We start from the raw sequence: 22654 nt of genomic DNA, 5'->3' as shown, positions 1-22654 counted from the left end.
CAGTACTTGCTGGCATTTTCTTGCTCTTGCCTTCTTGCAGGTCATGCAGCCATCGACCACTTTTTGGGCAATCCTTCTGCCTCTTATGACCCATGCCCACTTCCTCATTGTGAGCAAGGTTCCAGCCACTCCATCATAGCTGTGGGCCTCCCGAGCTATCAGAGTTGACACCCAGGTGTTATATGGCAGGATGGGGACTCCAACTTGATGTTCTTTGAAAGCTTGCACTCGGCCATCACACAGTAGAAGCCCAGACTCTTTGTCTCTGTAGACTACAAGCCTGTCAGTGGTAGTACTTGGGAAGGTTGCGCCTTTCTGCGCTGCAAGAAAAATGTCTCTTAGGGCGTCTTCTCGTTCTCTTACAGAGATGACTCCTTGTGACAATACAGCCTCCCACTTTGGACTGTTTATGACTTGACTTCTTTGCCTAAGGAACTTTTTTGCTGCTCTCCAGATCCAAGCAACAGTTTTAACAAGTCGATTCAATTCCATAAACCGCTCAATGTCCACAAGGGTTTGGTTGGCTGCAGGTGGTCTCTTTTGCTTGGTGTAGACCTGGCTTGAACTCTGGTCTCCTTTTTGTTTCAATTCTTTGGTCCTTGTCAAAGCAGCAACAAATGCCATCTTCTGCAACTTGTTGACACTTTCTTTGGCAGTGGCTTCTAGTCTTTAGCTGATTTGATTGGCCACTCTTCAACTGGTAGACTCAGAAACTTGGACCCATTCTGCCACTGAGTCTTCATCCAGGTCTTGAGGGTTCCCACCTCTTGTGATTATATCGGCTATGTTTTGTGAGCCCGGGATCCACCACCAGTCTTGAATTTGAGTGTTGTTTTGAATTTCTCCGATCCGATTTGCAAAAAATGTCTGAAAGCCATAGCTTTCTCGCTGTATAGCCCCAAGGACTGTTTGGCTATCAATCAAATGGTTCCACCTCCCAGCCTGGATTTGGCTGTGATGCTCAAAATACTTCTTTAGCCGTGAAGCAAACACTGCTCCACACATTTCCGCTTTGAAGGCATCGCCTTTGTAGGCCAGGGGAGTTAATTTGGCCTTCGACTTCACGAGCCTGATGATCGGGCCTTGATCCGAGTTCCATCTCAGGTACACCACTGCTACATAGGCATGCTCGCTTCTGTCGGAGAATGTGATTGCCAAAGGTTTTCCAGCGAAGCATGGGGGAGTTAAAGCTCTAGTGAACTTGACCTTGCCAAGTTGGACATACTCCTCCAAAAGCTGAATTGCATCCTCTCTTAAGCTGTGCGAGAGAGCCATGTCCCATGAGTCCTTGACTGGGCAACTTTCCCGCTTTGCCTCTTGGAATGCTCGTCTGACCAGTATAGCTCCTTTTTGCTTCATAGGAGTCACCAGCCCGACTGGGTCATATAGCCCTGACACTTGACTAAGTAGTTCTCGTCGTGTCAGCGGGTTTGGCGTTTGGTCTCTTACTTGATCGTAGTGGAGGTCTTGGCCAAGTCTCATCTTTTTCTTTCTCTTTGAGAAGTTGGCTCCGACCATGACATGAAGCTTGTCTTCCTCCACCAGATACCCTAGACCAAGTGCTTTATTGTCCTCATCACGCATTTGATTTGGCAGGACTACAGATTTTATCGTGGTCTCCTTCAGCTTGGGTTTGCCTCCGTTCCTCCCACTTTGCCCAGAATATATCCAGGGCTTGAGCTCAAACCCTCCAGCCTTGAGGATTTTCTCCACATTTTCAGTGATGATCTTCAGCTGATTGAAGTTGTTGTGGGATGTGAGTATGTCATCAACATAGCTGTCTTGCTGGAGAACCTGCCGTTCCTCTTTGAGGTGGATGAAAGGAGGAAGAGCAGCAGTTTCGCGCATTGCAAGCTGTGCAATGCACGCTGCTGGTTTATCGCCAATATTCACCCTTGTGATAGCATACTCCTCCAGTGCCACATCTGCTGAATCTCGCCACAGAAATCTATAAAGATGCACTTCCTTGTCCTCTAGCCACACAGAGTTATACATCTTCTTTATGTCCCCCAAAGCAGCATATACTCCACCCCGAAATCTGAGGAGGACTGCACGGATCTGATTGAGGAGATCCGGACCTTTCATCAGCAGGTCATTCAGACTCACTCCTCCAAACTTTTGGCTGCTGTTCCACACAAGTCTCAATGGGGTAGTGACTGAGTGTGGGTTAGGAGCTATGAGGTGGCTCACGTACCAGACTGGCCCAGTCCAGCTGAGAATTGTGTCCTGGGACAACTTTGCTGCAGCCCTTCTTTCCACCATATCATGGACTTGAGCAGCGTAAGCTATCTTCCACTCGGGCTCTTTGGCTAACTGCTTCTCAGTCCTGAGGAACGTAGACTCAACTGCCCTTTTGTTGTTGGGCAGGGAAGCAGGATCTCCTAACCAAGGGTATCTGGCGTGCCAATGCGGTTCCTCACTGTGGTTGTCACTTGTGACATAGGTGAGTCCTTCCTTGACCACTTCAAGCTCCCTTTCTTCGGCAAGAGTCATCGCTTTGCCTCCTGGCTGGCAGTTTCCACAGCGACAGCCCCCACATTTTGGTTCGCATGCCGCGCCAATACTGTCCCACTTCCACCACTCTAGGAAGTCACAGCTTGCAGTCAAGGTGTTTGATTCTGGGGACTCAGTGGTGGCGACGGCTTGGTCTGGTAGCTCTTGCAGCTCTGTACACAGCCAGTGACCTCCTCGTACCTGACAGGTGCTGCTCTCATTGACCTTGCAAAATGGGTCTTTGTCATGTGGGCTGTAACGGTCACGTCCTCAAAGAGGTCAGGATGTGACCCAGCAACTGTCCTCCTGAGTGGTCCATCCCAAAGCACGAGATCGCCGATGGTCCTAACTCTTTGAGATGCCAGCCGACCTTCTCTGTGGCTTATGAGTAAGTTTATCTCCCTTGGCCTGACAAGTTCATCGAGTGGTATATCCGGGAAAAATTTCTGCTACTGCTTTGGTGTCACGTTTTTGTGGACATCTGCAATGTGGTCTAGCCCATAACAAGTCATCTGATGTGATCTCAGGGCACCCTTCGGGGTCTTTACTCTGATCCTCAAAAGGTACCGTTTTGTTTCCACATAAACTCTCATCCCTCCAACTCCATGGACAACAAGACTTATGTCTTCACTTCTGAGGTTCAACCTGCTTGCGGCTTAATGGGTTATGTAATTGGTATCTGAGGCCAAGTCGATCAATGTCCCAATTATCTGCCCGGCATTGGCTGTGGCCTCCAGAAGCATCATGATAACTCGCAGCTCTTGCAGTCCACTTTCCACCAGAAGGCTTGGTTGCTCTTTCACAGTACTGAGAGCTCTTGAGGTTGTGTTTGAAAACACATCTCGGCATTGCTTCGCCAACTCTGGTGAGAGTTTGGTGAAAAATTCCTCTTGCTCCTCTGTGTATTTTCTTCTGCTTTTCCCTTCTTAAGAACTGAATTTGCTCTTTTTCTGACCTATATTGGTTCTCTTCTTTTCGGCACTGGGGCACAGATAGTAGTGATGATCAGATGTGTGCTCATCTTTGCAGTCTTGACTTTTACACAAAAAGGATGGATTGCAGTATGAACCATCATCATGAATCTCAAGGCACCTCCTGCATGCACCAAGTTTTCCAACTGCAGCTTTCTTCTCTGTCAGTTTTAGTCCTTTAAACTGCTTGTACAGCTTGTTCCTGTGTTTTCCATCGCCACAGACCACACAACCTATGTGGCCACTCTCCAACTTTGTGGACTTGGTTCTGGCTTGTCTAGGGTCAGTCCGGGTCTCTCTTCTACTTGGTTCCTCTTCCCTCAGTTGCTCGATCTGCTCATAAATGTTTTCTTGCTCTTTAAGGAAAGTTAAGAGACTGTCGAACCGGTTGCTTGCTCCCACAGCGTTCCTCCTGTCAGCAACATAGAAAAGCCATTCCTTTTTAAGGTTTTCTGGGAGTTTGCTTTCAATTGACTTTGTTACTAGAGGTTTTTTTTATAGCCCGTGTCCCTGAGGTCACTCAAATCTTGCAGTGCCTTCTCCACGGCTTGAATCAATTCCACTATCTCGCGTGGCTGGTGACTTTTGACAGCTGGCATCCTTTGTAACTCGTCCACTATTTCAATAGCAATTGTAGTTGGGTTGCCATAGCGACTCTCAAGGACACGGAAGATATCATTTACATTATTGTAAGTGGTAAGGCGAAGGTCTCTTGTAATTCTGTCATCCACACTGTCCAACAATTGAACCTTTTTCACTTCTTGCGAACCAGTCGGCTCACCCTGCCTTTGGACTGCTTCCCAGTCCTTTTTCCATCTGTGGAATTCACGTTTGATGCCAGTAAAGTTGGGAAGAGATGTCGGTCTCAGTTTAATGGTTGGTATGGGATAACCTGGAGTCATGGATGTCCGCACTCTCAGTGTCCTCCTTTATCTTTGCCTGTATGAAGTCAACCTTCCAAGATATCAGCTTGGGGAGGAGTAATTCCAGTTCCTTTAGGTGATTTTGCAGTTTCCCCTGTTCTGGTGGGATCCATCTTTTCCACCGGCCATGCACCTCTTTTGCTGTCTTCACCAGTCCTTGCAGGTGGTTCAGCATAAAGCCATATGCCTCTTGGTTACCATCAGGCCGTATTGTAGAAGCATGATCACACACAGTTTGGGCTGCTTGCAGTGCTGTGGACACCTCAGCATTTCCAAAATTGATCCAAACAGACTCCTGAATCAGAGCTTTGGCCTCATTTCCTTTTAACTCACACTCCTTTGCAACTTTTGCCAGGTTGTATTTTTGCTGTTCTGTCAACACAGCTTCCTCATCTGCGTCCAGCTCCGCCTCCAGCTCTGCAATGAAGCCAGCTTCCAGGTCGTCATTTGCTTCCATGACTTTCTCCGCTTCTATTGTGAGTTGATTGAAACAGTTTCTCAGCTCCTCTTCCGACATGTCCTTGTAAGTCCTGGTAATATTGTTGACCAGACAAGTGAACAATCTCTTTGCTGTGGTCCGCTCCATTTTGAGTTGCTCCACTGATTTCTCAACAATTTGGTGAGCCATTTTCCTTCCAAACGGTGTCCCGTTCACAGGTGAAAAGGTACTCCTATTTCCCGATTGTCCAACTTTCCACTGTTGGTGCTACGGTTTTTCACTGTCAAGTTATTTTACTCAAGTGCAGTTCCTCCAAATTGAAAGAGAAACAAGCATCCACTTGAAGACTCCAACTGGGATTCACTCAATGACAAACGTTTTCTTTTTCTTCCTTTTATTTCTCAATGTCAAGGTATTGACCATTAGTCGACCATTAGGTTGCCCATTAGGTGAAAAACCTTTCAAACAAGAAAACAATATATACAGAATATTACAAGCACATTGAAACAATCTGGACTTATCAAAATACATCCTACATTAACATTTTCCATATTCAATGCAAACCATTTTATATCAATACGACTACTCATTCAATAAACACATTAAGTTAATTTTTAAAAATCATTTACATTAGTTTTTAATACATAGCTCAATCATGTTTTGAACTTATTTAATTGCAAGTATTTTTTCCTATTGTTTTTTTTCTATTTTTTTTCCCCCATTTTATCCTATAAACATACACTTAAATCAATGCTACCAACTAAGCCCTCATTCAACTCCTACTTCAGAATCATCACAATAAACTCTTCCCCACGTGTGACTGAAAGCAGGCTAGAAACCGAGCATATCAATTCAAACAGTTAAACAATTAGCCAGCAATCATCCTTATAGTAAAACTCACACTCCTAAACACCGTGCCTCTCACCATGTGAATTCTACAGGCCTGGATACATTCAAACTCAAACAATTAATCACACCCAAACAATTAGCATTGCTAGACAAACACTGAACTTATTTAATATATGTTGCTCTTACCGGCTGCCTCTTCAATTTTTGTGGAAGCTTGCCCTGCACTCTGATCACAACACAGCTGTCAGTGATACTCCAGAGTGTGCCATGGTGCTGCTAGGTAGTTGCTAACTGCAAGGCCGATTTTAATGTGACACCAAGTGGTGCCACGCCGTAAATGCTCCGGACACAAAGGCGGCCTACGCCCATCAGTCTAAAAATTATCTCACGGTTTTATTTTCTTTCTACATTTGTTGACTAATATTAATTTCTACTTTCATATCAAATTTATTTTCTAACATTACAATATTATTATGCTTAACTTAATATTTGCTTGTTTAAATATTAATCATTCTCTATGAAATTAAAATAATTTTTAAGACAACAGGTTTGACTTCACACCAGAGGAGATCAAAACCAGGGTTATCAAGAGATTACAGGAGGTGGAAGTCTACGACAATTAAATATGTCCCAAACAACTGACTCCACATCACCAAACTACCCGGACTTAGATGATCAATTTGTGGAATATGCCTTGAATGATCCAAATGGAATATTTGACCCTGATACAAACTTCTAAAGCGGACAAGTGCTACTATTACACTGATGAGCAATTCAACAAATCAATTAATCTCAATGGTAAGCTCTCAATAATTCACTTCAACAGCAGGAGCCTATATACAAACTTTGGACATATCAAAGAATATCTGCAGAAACTCAACAATAAAATAAATATTATTGCAATCTCAGAAACATGGATGAAAGAAAACAAGGACTTGGATATTGATTTACCTGGATATAATATGGTATGTACAAATCGAACCGGTAAAGGAGGTGGAGGTGTGGCCTTGTTTGTGGATAGCAACATTAAGTTTGATATATTACATAATATGTCGATACAGGTTGACAATCACATGGAATGTATTACGATTCAAATTAATGTGATAAAAGGTAAAAATATAATTGTAAGCTGTATCTATCGCACACCGGACTCTAAGGTGTAACTGTTTACTGACTGTGTACAAAAACTTTTGTCAACAATCCACAACAAACAAATATTCTTCTGTGGTGACATAAATAGAGATCTGTTAAACACTAACAAAAATATACATATTGAAGACTTCATTGATACAATGTACTCACTAGGGCTACATCCCTTAATTACACGACCTACAAGAATTACGACCCATAGTGCTACTCTAATTGATAATATCTACACTAATATTTTGTTAAATGAGATAAAAAGTGGTATATAATCACAGATGCTATTGATCAAAAATTATATACCATTGGAAGATTTCTTGATCTAAAAAAGCGTTTGATACTGTAAGTCATAAAATATTATTAAATAAATTAGAGAGAATGGGGATTAGGGGCACTGTATTAGATTGGTTACGAAGTTATCTAACCAAAAGATATCAGTATGTGACATTAGGAGGGAGTACTTCTAATAAAATGGAAGTTTCATGTGGTGTACCTCAGGGCTCGGATTTGGGCCCTAAATTGTTTATATTGTATATAAACGATACATGTAAAGTCTATACTGTGTTAAAGATGGTACTCTTTGCTGATGATACAAATATTTTCTGTGCAGGTGAGGATATACAGAAGCTAGTTCAAACAATAAATGAGGGATTGTGTAAACTACAACAATGGCTTAATGCTAATAAATTGTCTATTAATCTTAACAAGACTAAATTTATGTTATTTGGTAAAAAAAGGAACTAAAGAAAATATCAGCATACAAATTTCTAATGTAAATATCGAACGGGTAAACCAACACAATGTGTTGGGAATAATTATTGATGAGATGCTTACATGGCTTCCTCAGATAACAGTAAAAAAAAAAAACTGGCTAGAAGTATATCCATCCTCTACAGAACCCAAAAAATATTGAGTCAAAAGGCACTCCAAATAATCTACAGTGCAATGATCCTTCCTTATTTGACTGATTGTGTTGAAATCTGGGGAAACATAAGTCGATTGCAACCATTGATGGTATTACAGAAAAGAGCAGTAAGAATTATCCATAGTGCCGCATATAATGCACACACACACAAATTGTTTATTGAAGCTAAACTATTGAAATTATATGATTTAATAAATTACACAACTATTCAGATAATGTACAAAGCGGCTAGACACTGTCTCCCTTACAACCTACAAATTCGCTTCCAGGCCAATGAATCGAACTATGATTTGAGAGAGAAACTTGTGTTTGTACAGAGATGTGTTAGAACTACACTGACGTCATTTTTGATCTCCTGTAATGGTGTAAAACTATGGAATTCACTAGATTGGGGAGTAACTGGAACACAGACACTAGCTGGATTTAAGAAAATATATAAAGAATTGGTATTAAATAGTTATAGTGAAGAAAATGTATAACCTGTCTTTTGTTCACTTTATATGTGGGAGAGCAATAACTCTTGTGTTATCAACAAGGAGGGAGCTTCAACACAAAAATGTAAACATGTCTGAGTATGTTATTGAAGTGCAAGGACAGTTAATCTTGAATCATTTGACAACAGCATCTGTGCTGAGTGCCGAGAAAAGGACACCCTGCTACAAAAACTTTCGACAAATCAGTATGGATCTAATTAGTGGGTTTCTAAGTGCGTTTGACAAAATCTTTTCTACGATGAAACCTGGACCTACTCAGCGTACATGTCCAAGTGGAACTCGCATGTCTGGATATGCTGAAGATCCCTGGGCTAAATGGAGACCATTGTGTCTGACTTCTCTGGATGTTGAAGATGTCGAGGATTTATACCTGCTTGCTGTGCTGGTGGTTGCACTGATGCTGCTGGGGATTGGATCCCACTGGCTGTCTCGTACGCTGCGAAAAATGTCTGATCACCAGAAGAAAGCAGAGGAAATGGCTGCGGCCACTCTGAGAGCCATCACTGGCGTGCAAGCCGGCCGAACTAAGGCCTGTGACGACACTTCTCTGGTGAAAAACGACCTTGCAGCACTCAACCTTGCCATGAACAGAATGACGAGAGACATGGCCACAAGGTTGCTGGAACTGGAGAGAAAAGCTGGACTGGAGACTGCGATGAACCGAAATCGTGATGAAGACGGATCTGACTGAAGGTGTGGTCGGACACATGGTTTTCATTATGCCCAGTTATCTAAAGCTACTGGACTGAGACAATCTACATGGTACCAATCAACAAGTGATCAACAAACTCTTGGAACAAATCTACTGTCTGGAACATGAACTACTTGCGATCAAATCGCTGGTGAAGATGTGCTGATTGAACTTTTAAAAAATCTATTTGCCTGAACTAAAAGACTCCGAACGCAATCAACTGGATAACTAATATCATGGAAATGATGAACTGAGTGAACTTTTATTATCCCTGCTGACTTTTAACTATAGTTGTTTGATTTTCTGCGTCCTTGTATAGTATGGGGGCGGGAAATTATAAGCTTTATGCTTCTTCCTGCCAGCCCTTTTTCTTTTCGGTTATTACATATTGAAATTGTATGATGAAATGTTTGATTGTCACAATGCTGTCCGAAAGAAAAAATGAACAAATAAATCAAATCAAATAGTGGAGGTCCAATATGTAACATTTCACACTGAATACACCTTTTTGTTAAACTATATATCTGAATTCTACACATAATTCCCTTTAAAATTATATATAATTCTTGGTGGTACCTCAAAAATTGACAAAGTTACAACAGTTTTAATTTTGGAAGGTTGAAATCCCTAGTTTTGAGGAAAATGTGTTGAAAGTTTTGGTACTTGCATCTTTCAAATGTCCATAGCAACCAGTACCTTAGGAAAAAGGTATGAACCTGAAATTTTCAGGAACTGTTAAAATATCTGTGAAAGGTCAATTCCAATAGCAGGCAAGGCCATCGTCCAAGATTTGAACCCTTTCAACGTTGGAAGTTTGACCTCTAAAGAGATGAAACCAGCCTCAACTTTGAAAATCACATTCAGCTTACAATTCATCTTCTGAGGCATCAGCCAAAGTTTGGTTTTATTGTTGCTCCTTGTGGTATTTTCTTGCGTACATTAGGTCATATTACCACAGTGGGAAATTTGATTTAATAATTTTGTGTCAATTAAAACATTATTTGCCATTTGCTGTGGCCTGTGAAAAGCGCTTTATTGATAACTTATCATGGATGTGAAAAATTCAGAGTGATCAATTAACCTGCCAAGCATGTCTTTGGAATGTGGGAGGAGACCAGAGTATATGTATGTGTATGTATATATATATATATATATATATATATATATATATATATATATATATATGTATGTACCCCAATTCACACGTACCTTTGTTTGTTCTGAGGCAAGGCTTTTGTGTCCACAGCGAACATCTTGGACACAAAAACTATGATCGGCGCATTTTCATTGCTTGAGCACTGGAGAAATGCTGGAAAACACCCAAAAGAATTATATATATAAAAAAAAAAAATTAAAATCAATGCACATACACAGGGGTTCTACATTAACAGTGGCTTGGTGGCCCGAGTGTGTTGGGCCACCTGTTAGTTAGTTCACTGACACTGATCCGAGTGGGTCAATACATCCATCCATTTTTCATTTCAGAAATAAATATGAAATGAACCTACACATTCTTGCCTTTTTAAATATTAATATTCAGAGTTTTATCCATAAATGAGCGGGCGTGTTTAAGTTAATTGCCTTCAATTAACTTGCTTGTCTACTTCTCCTGCAGTGTACAGAGTGGGGTGGGGGCGGAGGAAGGAGACACAGGCCTTAAACTAAATGTGGCCTGTTCTAAAAATGGGGGACACTGACTTGCTCAGAAGAATTACAAGAATATCAACATTTTTTTTTAAACTTGTCATGGTACACGTTTTTTAATCTACTAAATATTCCATATTTTGTTTTCATTCCCTTCCCATATCACTCCCACTGAAAAAAAAATCCTGTCCTGTCCCAGTCCTGGATTATTGTAAAAAAAAAAAATAAAAATAAAAATAAAATAAAATAAAATACATCCTGTTACAGCCCGCTTTTGGTGAAAATGACTCCTGTCATGTCCTTCTCCCATTCAGACTGACTCCCACTCCCGTACTGCTCCCACTTTGGAGGTCAGTTACATTAAAAAAAAAAGACAAAAACAAAACACGCATCGGTCAAAGATAAAGGTGACTCTCATACCATTGGGAATCCCGTGGGTCACGGGAATAAATAAAAAAAAATTGTCGCACGCTGTTGTCGTGGCATGCACTTTTTGCAAAAGAAAAAAATCCTTCTTAATGAAGCATTCCCAATTGTACGAAGCCGCGAGAGCTACGAAAATTTGTAGACATATATAACAGCCCACGATGTACAAAAAAAGTCACTTGGTGCCATGTGCTAAACCCAACAGGAAGTCCCGCAGGGGCCGGGCATCACATTTTGAGCTAGAAAACTCCCCTTTAACGAAGCATTCCCGGTTGTACGTTTCACCTAGCGCTATGATAATTTGGAGGCATACATAAGAGCCCACGATGTACAAAAAATGGAACCAGCTGCTAAACCAAACAGGAAGTCCGCCATTTTGATTTACGTCGGGATTTGTAGCCATTTTTTGTGGCTTTTTTAGGGGTCATATTTTAACGAACTGAACTCCTACAAAATGTATCCGACTGTCTTCAAACTTGGTGTGTTTCATCTTAAGATGTTTAAGATGCAAAGTTATCCAAAAAAATTTGCCATAGCAATGCATTGTTTGCCAAGTAAAATGCTGCTTTTTTTTTTTTTTTGTCTAAACGAGCGAAAACTCATGGAACTTTGCACACACATCAGACTTGTTGCAAACGTGAATATTTTAGAGATTTCTTGTGCAATTTGCAATAAATGGCTCAATAGAGCCCTTTAGGCATTTTTATGAACCTTTTGCGATTGTATGATTAAGCTAGATTTGTAAAAATTGAGACACCTATCAGCCTGAGACTAACAAAAAAGTATTCTATACCTATGTACCAAGGCATTTTGATTTTATTTTGTTAATTGTGCAGCATTTTTGGCCTTTCCATGAAACGTTGCAAACACAAAGCATGGCAAAAACATTTACAATTTAGACAGTTTCCTATTTCACTGTACCCCAACGTGCAAGTACCCCAACGTGGCCCGGGTTGCGAGGGCCCTTTATAGCTGCTCGCAGCTCTAGTTAGGGCGGCGGCGGCCGCTGCGAGGCCCTATTGTTTTTAAAGGAATTCTTATTATTATTAGGGCCCGAGCAGCAGCGGCACCGGCGGCGATGCCGCTGCGAGGCCCTATTGTTTTTGAAGGAATTCTTATTATTATTATTAGGGCCCGAGCAGCGGCGGCACTGGCGCCGCTGCGAGGTCCTATTGTTTTTGTAGGAATTCTTCTTATTATTATTTTTCTTCTCCGCAAACAATCGCATTTTTCAGACACTAAACGTGAACGAAAACTCACCAAAGTTTACACACAGATCAGGCCTGGCGAAAAATTTGATATTTTAAAGTCACCATACATGATAACAGAAAAATGGCTCTGGAGCGCCACCTACATAGGTTAAACGGATCCCTGTCCCGCTATGATTGTCCTACGGCTATGAAATTTGTGTGGCACCTGTAGCACATCCAGATGAACAAAAACCTCTTTGATATGTGTACCCTAAAATAGACAGGAAGTGAGGTATGAGTATTTAAATGTGCAATTTTGGCCCATTTTTGCACATTTACAGGGGTCATACTTTTGCCCGCTTCTCCTACACGGTTAACCCGATTGACTTCAAACTTGGGCTGTACCATCTCAACACCTGGGATAACATCATGGTAAAAAATCTAAAATTTTTGACATACTATATGACGGCGGCGGGGCATCAAATTTAGAGTTTAAAAATTCTTACTTAACAAAGCATTGCCGGTTGTACGTTTAATCTAGAGCTACGAAAATTGGTACACATATGTAACAGACTATGACCTACAAAAAATTCTTTTTGAACCATATGCTAAACCTAACAGGAAGTCCGCCAGAGGTAGGGCATCAAATTTTGCGTTTCAAAATCCTTCTTAATGAAGCATTTCCAGTTGTACGAAGCAGCTAGAGCTACGAAAATTTGTAGACATATGTAACAGCCCACGATGTTCAAAAAAGTCTCTTGGAACCATCTGCTAAACCAAACACGAAGTCCGCCATTTTGATTTACGTTGGGATTTGTAGCCATTTTATGTGGCCTTTTTTAGGGGTCATATTTTAATTAACTCCTCCTACGAAATTTATCCGACCGTCTTCAAACTTGGTGTGTTTCATCTTAAGATGTTTAAGATGAAAAGTTATTTATTTTTGTTGCACGCTGTTGCCATAGCGATGCATTGTTTGCAAAGAAAAATGCCTTTTTTGAGAGTCTAAACATGGGCGAAAACTCACAAAACTTTGCACATAGATCAGACCTCTCACGAACATAAATATTTTATAGATTTGTTGTGCAATTTGTAATAAATGGCTTAATAGCTCCTCAGACATTTTTTATGAAGTATTTCCGATTATATGATTCAGCGAGATGTGTGAATATTGGGAGGCATACCTATCAACCTAATATCTACAAAAAGTATTCTATAGCCATGTACCAATCCATTTTGATTTTATTTTGTTAATTTTGCATCATTTTTGGCCTTTCCATGAAACTTTGCAAAAACAAACCATGGCAAAAACTTTTACAATTTAGACGGTTTCCTATGAAACAGTACCCCAACATGCCAGTACCCCGACGTGCAAATATCCCAACGTGGCCCGGGTTGCGAGGGCCCTTTATAGCTGCTTGCAGCTCTAGTTAGGGCCCGAGTAGCGACCATTGCGAGGTCCCTATTGTTTTTGTAAAAATTATTAGGGCCCGAGCAGCGACCGCTGCGAGGTCCCTATTGTTTTTGTAAAAATTATTATTAGGGCCCGAGCAGCGACCGCTGCGAGGTCCCTATTGTTTTTGTAAAAATTATTATTATTAGGGCCCGAGCAGCGACCGATGCGAGGTCCCTCTTGTTTTTGTAAGAATTATTATTATTAGGGCCCGAGCAGCGACCGCTGCGAGGTCCCTATTGTTTTTGTAAAAATTATTATTAGGGCCCGAGCAGCGACCGCTGCGAGGTCCCTATTGTTTTTGTAAAAATTCTTCTTCTTCTTCTTCTTCTTCTTCTTCTTCTTCTTTATTCTCCGCAAACGATCCCGATTTTGGGTACCTAAACATTCACGAAAACTCACCGAACTTTGCACACTCCTCAGGCCCGGCGAAAAATTTGATATTATGAAGTCGTCATAACAACGCAACTCTATAGCGCCCCCTAGCGTATAAAAATAAAAACCAAGCCCGGCACGTTTGAGCTAGAGCAACGAAAATTGGCAGGCACGTGTAGCACCCCGAGATGCACAAAAAAGTCTATTAGGACCATGTAGCTAAAATGTACAGGAAATGAGCTATGAATTTTTTAATGTCCAATTTTGGCCTATTTTGGCACATTCACTGTGGTCATGCTTTTTCCCCCTCTGCAAACATTTTTCATCCAATTAACTTCAAACTTGGCATTTATCATCTCAAGACGTGAGAGAACAACTGGGCAAAAAGTCTTGCCTTTTCGAAATACTATATGATGGGGGCGGGGCATCAAATATTGCCTTTAAAATTTCATTTGTCCAGAAAGAGCAAATGCTTAATAACTCCCATGTTCAAGCTCCAAAAAATCTCAAACTTCTCAGGCAATGTAATAGTCATGGCCTGAAAACATCTATATGATAAAATTCAGTTATACATATAGCGCCACCTCGTGGTAACAATAAATGTCATACTTTACGTTTTTAGCTACTGCGCTGAGCTCGTTGAAGGGATCCAGTTGAAAATTGGTCAGAAAAGCCTTAAGATGTTGATCATGCCCCACACCGAATATTGTAACTTATCGCCAAAGGGCGTGGCCGCTACGGTGCCGCAAAGTCTAAAAAAATTTCGTGACAATAAAAGCTGCATTAACTTGACCGAGATGATCCTATCTTCTCAAAATTTCACACATTTGATGAGAGTCCAGCCCTAAAGACATCTATGAACTTATATTTCATCTTACTGATAGCGCCACCTAGTGGCAATTTTTTTTCTTACGAATTTTCTTCTACGTTTTTCTCCAAACACGTTAACTGGACCTACCTCATATTTGCTCAGAGGAGGGTTTCGGCCTTCATGATGTCACAACACGAAGTTTGTGAGTTTTCGCGAATTGCTGTAGGCGTGGCTAAGCGCTGTTCGCCAAGAAAACAACGCCAGTTTTGAGGGTCTAAACATGCGCAGAAACTCATGAAACTTGGCACACACATCTGGCCTGGTAAAATGAACAATATTTCATTGTTGATTGTGCTATTTTTACAAAAATGACTCAATAGCGCCCCCTAGGAATTTTTAATGAAGCAGCCCCGGTTGTACGTTTAAGCAAGATCTACGAAAATTTTTAGGTGTATGAGGGAGCCCAAGACCTACAAAAAAAGTCTCTTGGACCCATATGCTAAAATGAACAGGAAGTGAGCTACGAATTTTTGAATGTCCCATTTTTGACGATTTTTGCACATTCACAGGGGGCAGACTTTTGCCCACTTCTACACGTTTCATCTGACTGAGTTAAGACTTGACCTGGACCATGTCAAGACCTGAGCCAACGACAGGGGGAAAAATCTTGACTTTTCGAAATACTATATGATGAAGGCGGGGCATCAAAATTTGTGTTTCGCACTGAAAAAGGATATGCTTAATAACTCCCCGGTACATGCTCCAAAAAATCCCAAACTTGACATGTATGTTTATCGTCAAGGCCTGAAGCTATCTCTATGACAACATTCAGTTATATATGCAGCGTCACCTAGCCCTTGAGGCATAAAAAAAAAATACCCCACATACGGTATTTTGTACAAAAAATGTAAACTCATTCTAAGTGTGATAACTAAGTCATTTATGAATATTCTTTTAGTTTCCACCACTCAAATTGTTCACTGGCTTCACACCGATCCAAACGTATGTACGTTTCCATTTTGTTTTATTCATTTTTGATTGCCCCTTTGGACAATAAAAGTAACATTGTGCAATGAGTACAAAGAGCGATGATGTATATATACACTTTTACAAAAAATACCAAACAGGGCAACTCATTGCCTAAAAATATATAAGGACGCTGATTTTTGCAGGTCTTAACAATCACCAAAACCCGTTGAGCTTGACACACACTGGCAAAAAAAATATTCTACATGTAAACGTTTATTATGCCATTTTCAAAGAAATTTTGCTTCCAATATGCCAGTACCCCAACGTGCCAGTACCCTAACGTGCAAGTACCCCAACGTGCAAGGACCCCAACGTGCAAGGACCCCAACGTGCAAGGACCCCAACGTGGCCCGGGCTGCGAGGGCCCTTTATAGCTGCTCGCAGCTCTAGTTATTATTATTCTTCTTCTCTTCTTCTTCTTCTCCGTAAACGATCTCATTTTTGAGGGCCTAAACATTTACGAAAACTCACCAAACTTTGCAGTCTTTTCGTGCCCGGTGAAAAATTTGATATTATGTAGTTGTCATAACAACGCAACTCTATAGCGCCACCTAGCGTAGAAAAATAAAAACCAATCCCGGCCCGTTTGAGCTAGAGCTACGAAAATTGGCAGGCACGTGTAGCACCCCGAGACGCACAAAAAAGTCAGTGGAAGCCATTTCCTAAAATGTACAGGAAGTGAGCTATGAATTTTTGAATGTCCAATTTTGGCCCATTTTGGCACATTCACTGTGGTCATACTTTTTCCCCCTTTGTAAATATTTTTCAGCCAGTTGACTTCAAACTTGCCATGTATCATCTCAAGACCTGAGACAACAACTGGGCAAAATATCTTGACTTTTTGAAATACTATATGACGGGGGCGGGGCATCAAATATTGCCTTTAAAATTTCATTTGTCCAGAAAGACAAAATGCTGAATAACTCCCATGTACAAGCTCCAAAAAATCTCAAACTTCTCATGCAACTTAATAGTCACGGCCTGAAGACATCTATATGATAAAATTCTGTTATATATATAGCACCACCTAGTGGTGACAATAAATGTCATACTTTACGTTTTTAGCTACTGTGCCAAGCTCTTTGAAGGGATCCAGTTGAAAATTGGTCAGACAAGCCTTAAGATGTTGATCATGCCCCACACTGAATATTGTAACTTTTCGCCAAAGGGCGTGGCCGCTACGGTGCCGCAAAGTCTGGTAATTTTTCGTGGCAATAAAAGCTGCATGAACTTGACCGAGATGATCCTATCTTCTCAAAATTTCACACATTTGATGAGAGTCCAGCTCTAAAGACATCTACTAACTTACATTTCATCTAACTGATAGCGCCACCTAGTGGCAATTTTTTTCCTTATGAATTTTCTTCTACGTTTTTCTCCAAACACGTTAACTGGACCTACCTCATATTTGCTCAGATGAGGGTTTCGGCCTTCATGATGTCACAACACGAAGTTTGTGAGTTTTCGCGAATTGCTGTAGGCGTGGCTAAGCGCTGTTCGCCAAGAAAACAACGCCAGTTTTGAGGGTCTAAACATGCACAGAAACTCCTGAAACTTGGCACACACATCTGGCCTGGTAAAATGAGCAATATTTTATTGTTGATTGTGCTATTTTTACAAAAATGACTCAATAGCGCCCCCTCGAAATTTTTAACGAAGCAGCCCCGGTTGTACGTTTAAGCAAGAACGACGAATATTTTTAGGTGTATGAGGGAGCCCAAGACCTACAAAAAAGTCTCTTCTACCCATGTGCTAAAATGAACAGGAAGTGAGCTACGAATTTTTGAATGTCCCATTTTTGACGATTTTTGCACATTCACAGGGGGCAGACTTTTGCCCACTTCTCCTACACGTTTCATCCGACTGAGTTAAGACTTGGCCTGGACCATGTCAAGACCTGAGCCAACGACAGGGGGAAAAAATTTGACTTTTCGAAATACTATATGATGAGGGCGGGGCATCAAAATTTGTGTTTCGCAATGAAAAAGGATATGCTTGATAACTCCCCGGTACATGCTCCCAAAAATCCCAAACTTGACATGTATGTTTATCGTCAAGGCCTGAAGTTATCTCTATGACAACATTCAGTTATATATGCAGCGCCACCTAGCCCTTGAGGCATGAAAAAAAAATACCCCACATACGGTATTTTGTACAAAAAATGTAAACTCATTCTAAGTGTGATAACGAAGTCATTTATGAATATTCTTTTAGTTTCCACCACTCAAAATGTTCACTGGCATCAGACTTATCCAAACATATATATATTTTTATTTATTTTTGATAGCCACTATGGACATTAAAAGCAATATCGTGAATGAAGGATATGCTTATTAACTCCACGGTACATGCTCCAAAAAAAATCCCACACTTGACATGTATGCTTATAATCAAGGCCTGAAGGTATCTCTATGACAACATTCAGTTATAAATACAGCGCCACCTAGCCCTTGAGGCTTATATAAAAATAAAAAAAAAATACCCCACATACGGTATTTTGTACAAAAAATGTACACTCATTCTAAGTGTGATAACTAAGTCATTTATGAATATTCTTTTAGTTTCCACCACTCAAATTGTTCACTGGCTTCACACCGATCCAAACGTATGTACGTTTCCATTTTGTTTTATTAATTTTTGATTGCCCCTTTGGACAATAAAAGTAACATTGTGCAATGAGTACAACGAGCGATGATGTGTATATACACTTTTACAAAAAAATACCAATCAGGGCAACTCATTGCCTAAAAATAAAAAAGGACGCTGATTTTTGCAGGTCTTAACAATCACCAAAACCCGTTGAGCTTGACACACACACTGGCAAAAAAATATTCTACATGTAAACGTTTATTATGCCATTTTCAAAGAAATTTTGCTTCCAATATGCCAGTACCCCAATGTGCCAGTACCCCAACGTGCAAGTACCACAATGTGCCAGTACCCCAACGTGCAAGTACCCCAACGTGCAAGGACCCCAACGTGGCCCGGGCTGCGAGGGCCCTTTATAGCTGCTCGCAGCTCTAGTTATTATTATTATTATTATTATTATTATTATTATTATTATTCTTTATTCTCCGCAAACGATCGCGATTTTGGGTACCTAAACATTCACGAAAACTCACCGAACTTTGCGCACTCCTCAGGCCCGGCGAAAAATTTTAGATTATTAAGTCGTCATAACAATGCGACTCGATAGCGCCCCCCTAGCGTAGAAAAATAAAAACCAAGCCCGGCACGTTTGAGCTCGAGCAACAAAAATTGGCAGGCACGTGTAGTACCCCGAGACGCACAAAAAAGTCTATTGTACCCATATGCTAAAATGAACAGGAAGTGAGCTACGAATTTTTGAATGTCCCATTTTTGACGATTTTTGCACATTCACAGGGGGCAGACTTTTGCCCACTTCTCCTACACGTTTCATCCGACTGAGTTAAGACTTGGCCTGGACCATGTCAAGACCTGAGCCAACGACAGGGGGAAAAATTTTGACTTTTCGAAATACTATATGATGAGGGCGGGGCATCAAAATTTGTGTTTCGCAATGTAAAAGGATATGCTTGATAACTCCCCGGGACATGCTCCAAAAAATCCCAAACTTGACATGTATGTTTATCGTCAAGGCCTGAAGTTATCTCTATAACAACATTCAGTTATATATGCAGCGCCACCTAGCCCTTGAGGCATGAAAAAAAAATACCCCACATATGGTATTTTGTACAAAAAATGTAAACTCATTCTAAGTGTGATAACGAAGTCATTTATGAATATTCTTTTAGTTTCCACCACTCAAAATGTTCACTGGCATCAGACTTATCCAAACATATATATATTTTTATTTATTTTTGATAGCCTCTATGGACATTAAAAGCAATATCGTGAATGAAGGATATGCTTAATAACTCCACGGTACATGCTCCAAAAAAAATCCCACACTTGACATGCATGCTTATAATCAAGGCCTGAAGGTATCTCTATGACAACATTCAGTTATAAATACAGCGACACCTTGCCCTTGAGGCTTATATAAAAAAAATAAAAAATACCCCACATACGGTATTTTGTACAAAAAATGTACACTCATTCTAAGTGTGATAACTAAGTCATTTATGAATATTCTTTTAGTTTCCACCACTCAAATTGTTCACTGGCTTCACACCGATCCAAACGTATGTACGTTTCCATTTTGTTTTATTCATTTTTGATTGCCCCTTTGGACAATAAAAGTAACATTGTGCAATGAGTACAACGAGCGATGATGTGTATATACACTTTTACAAAAAAATACCAATCAGGGCAACTCATTGCCTAAAAATAAAAAAGGACGCTGATTTTTGCAGGTCTTAACAATCACCAAAACCCGTTGAGCTTGACACACACACTGGCAAAAAAATATTCTACATGTAAACATTTATTATGCCATTTTCAAAGAAATTTTGCTTCCAATATGCCAGTACCCCAATGTGCCAGTACCCCAACGGGCAAGTACCCCAACGTGCAAGGACCCCAACGTGGCCCGGGCTGCGAGGGCCCTTTATAGCTGCTCGCAGCTCTAGTTATTAGGGCCCGAGCAGCGACCGCTGCGAGGTCCCTATTGTTTTTGTAAAAATTATTATTATTATTATTAGGGCCCGAGCAGCGACCGCTGCGAGGTCCCTATTGTTTTTGTAAAAATTATTATTATTATTATTATTATTAGGGCCCGAGCAGCGACCGCTGCGAGGTCCCTATTGTTTTTGTAAAAATTATTATTATTAGGGCCCGAGCAGCGACCGCTGCGAGGTCCCTATTGTTTTTGTAAAAACTATTAGGGCCCGAGCAGCGACCGCTGCGAGGTCCCTATTGTTTTTGTAAAAATTATTATTATTATTATTATTATTATTATTCTTCTTCTTTATTCTCCGCAAACAATCGCGATTTTGGGTACCTAAATATTCACGAAAACTCACCGAACTTTGCACACTCCTCAGGTCCGGCGAAAAATTTGATATTATGAAGTCGTTATAACAACGCGACTCTATAGCGCCCCCTAGCATAGAAAAATAAAAACCAAGCCCGGCACGTTTGAGCTAGAGCAACGAAAATTGGCAGGCACGTGTAGCACCCCGAGACGCACAAAAAAGTCTATTGGGACCATGTAGCTAAAATGTACAGGAAGTGAGCTAGGAATTTTTTAATGTCCAATTTTGGCCTATTTTGGCACATTCACTGTGGTCATGCTTTTTCCCCCTATGCAAACAATTTTCATCCCATTGACTTCAAACTTGGCATTTATCATCTCAAGACCTAAGAGAACAGCTGGGCAAAAAGTCTTGCCTTTTCGAAATACTATATGATGGGGGCGGAGCATCAAATATTGCCTTTAAAATTTCATTTGTCCAGAAAGAGCAAATGCTGAATAACTCCCATGCACAAGCTCCAAAAAATCTCAAACTTCTCAGGCAACGTAATAGTCACGGCCTGAAAACATCTATATGACAAAATTCAGTTATACATATAGCGCCACCTAGTGGTTACAATAAATGTCATACTTTACGTTTTTAGCTACTGTGCTGAGCTCGTTGAAGGGATCCAGTTGAAAATTGGTCAGAAAAGCCTTAAGAAGTTGATGATGCCCCACACCGAATATTGTAAATTTTCGCCAAAGGGCGTGGCCGCTACGGTGACGCAAAGTCTGAAGATTTTTCGTGACAATAAAAGCTGCATTAACTTGACCGAGATGATCCTATCTTCTCAAAATTTCACACATTTGATGAGAGTCCAGCTCTAAAGACATCTACTAACTTACATTTCATCTAACTGATAGCGCCACCTAGTGGCAATTTTTTTCCTTATGAATTTTCTTCTACGTTTTTCTCCAAACACGTTAACTGGACCTACCTCATATTTGCTCAGATGAGGGTTTCGGCCTTCATGATGTCACAACACGAAGTTTGTGAGTTTTCGCGAATTGCTGTAGGCGTGGCTAAGCGCTGTTCGCCAAGAAAACAACGCCAGTTTTGAGGGTCTAAACATGCACAGAAACTCCTGAAACTTGGCACACACATCTGGCCTGGTAAAATGAGCAATATTTTATTGTTGATTGTGCTATTTTTACAAAAATGACTCAATAGCGCCCCCTCGAAATTTTTAACGAAGCAGCCCCGGTTGTACGTTTAAGCAAGAACGACGAATATTTTTAGGTGTATGAGGGAGCCCAAGACCTACAAAAAAGTCTCTTCTACCCATGTGCTAAAATGAACAGGAAGTGAGCTACGAATTTTTGAATGTCCCATTTTTGACGATTTTTGCACATTCACAGGGGGCAGACTTTTGCCCACTTCTCCTACACGTTTCATCCGACTGAGTTAAGACTTGGCCTGGACCATGTCAAGACCTGAGCCAACGACAGGGGGAAAAAATTTGACTTTTCGAAATACTATATGATGAGGGCGGGGCATCAAAATTTGTGTTTCGCAATGAAAAAGGATATGCTTGATAACTCCCCGGTACATGCTCCCAAAAATCCCAAACTTGACATGTATGTTTATCGTCAAGGCCTGAAGTTATCTCTATGACAACATTCAGTTATATATGCAGCGCCACCTAGCCCTTGAGGCATGAAAAAAAAATACCCCACATACGGTATTTTGTACAAAAAATGTAAACTCATTCTAAGTGTGATAACGAAGTCATTTATGAATATTCTTTTAGTTTCCACCACTCAAAATGTTCACTGGCATCAGACTTATCCAAACATATATATATTTTTATTTATTTTTGATAGCCACTATGGACATTAAAAGCAATATCGTGAATGAA

The 22654-nt window shown here is 40.7% G+C and overlaps 1 protein-coding gene across 3 annotated transcripts in view; it reads right to left on the bottom strand.

Moving 5' to 3' along the window:
• efl1 (elongation factor like GTPase 1) overlaps positions 1–22654 on the bottom strand; it is a 371901-nt gene that overhangs the window by 182771 nt on the left and 166476 nt on the right. For all 3 annotated transcript variants that reach the window (XM_077518226.1, XM_077518227.1, XM_077518225.1), the window contains exon 12: positions 10138–10237. In XM_077518226.1, coding sequence (XP_077374352.1) covers positions 10138–10237 — 100 coding nt within the window. The remainder of the gene's footprint in view (positions 1–10137; positions 10238–22654) is intronic.

This window comes from Festucalex cinctus, chromosome 4 (assembly GCF_051991245.1).
Source record: "Festucalex cinctus isolate MCC-2025b chromosome 4, RoL_Fcin_1.0, whole genome shotgun sequence".
NCBI classification, from domain to species: Eukaryota; Metazoa; Chordata; class Actinopteri; order Syngnathiformes; family Syngnathidae; genus Festucalex; species Festucalex cinctus.
The sequence above is the reverse complement of the archived record's forward strand: the minus strand, read 5'-3'. Positions and strand labels throughout refer to the sequence as shown.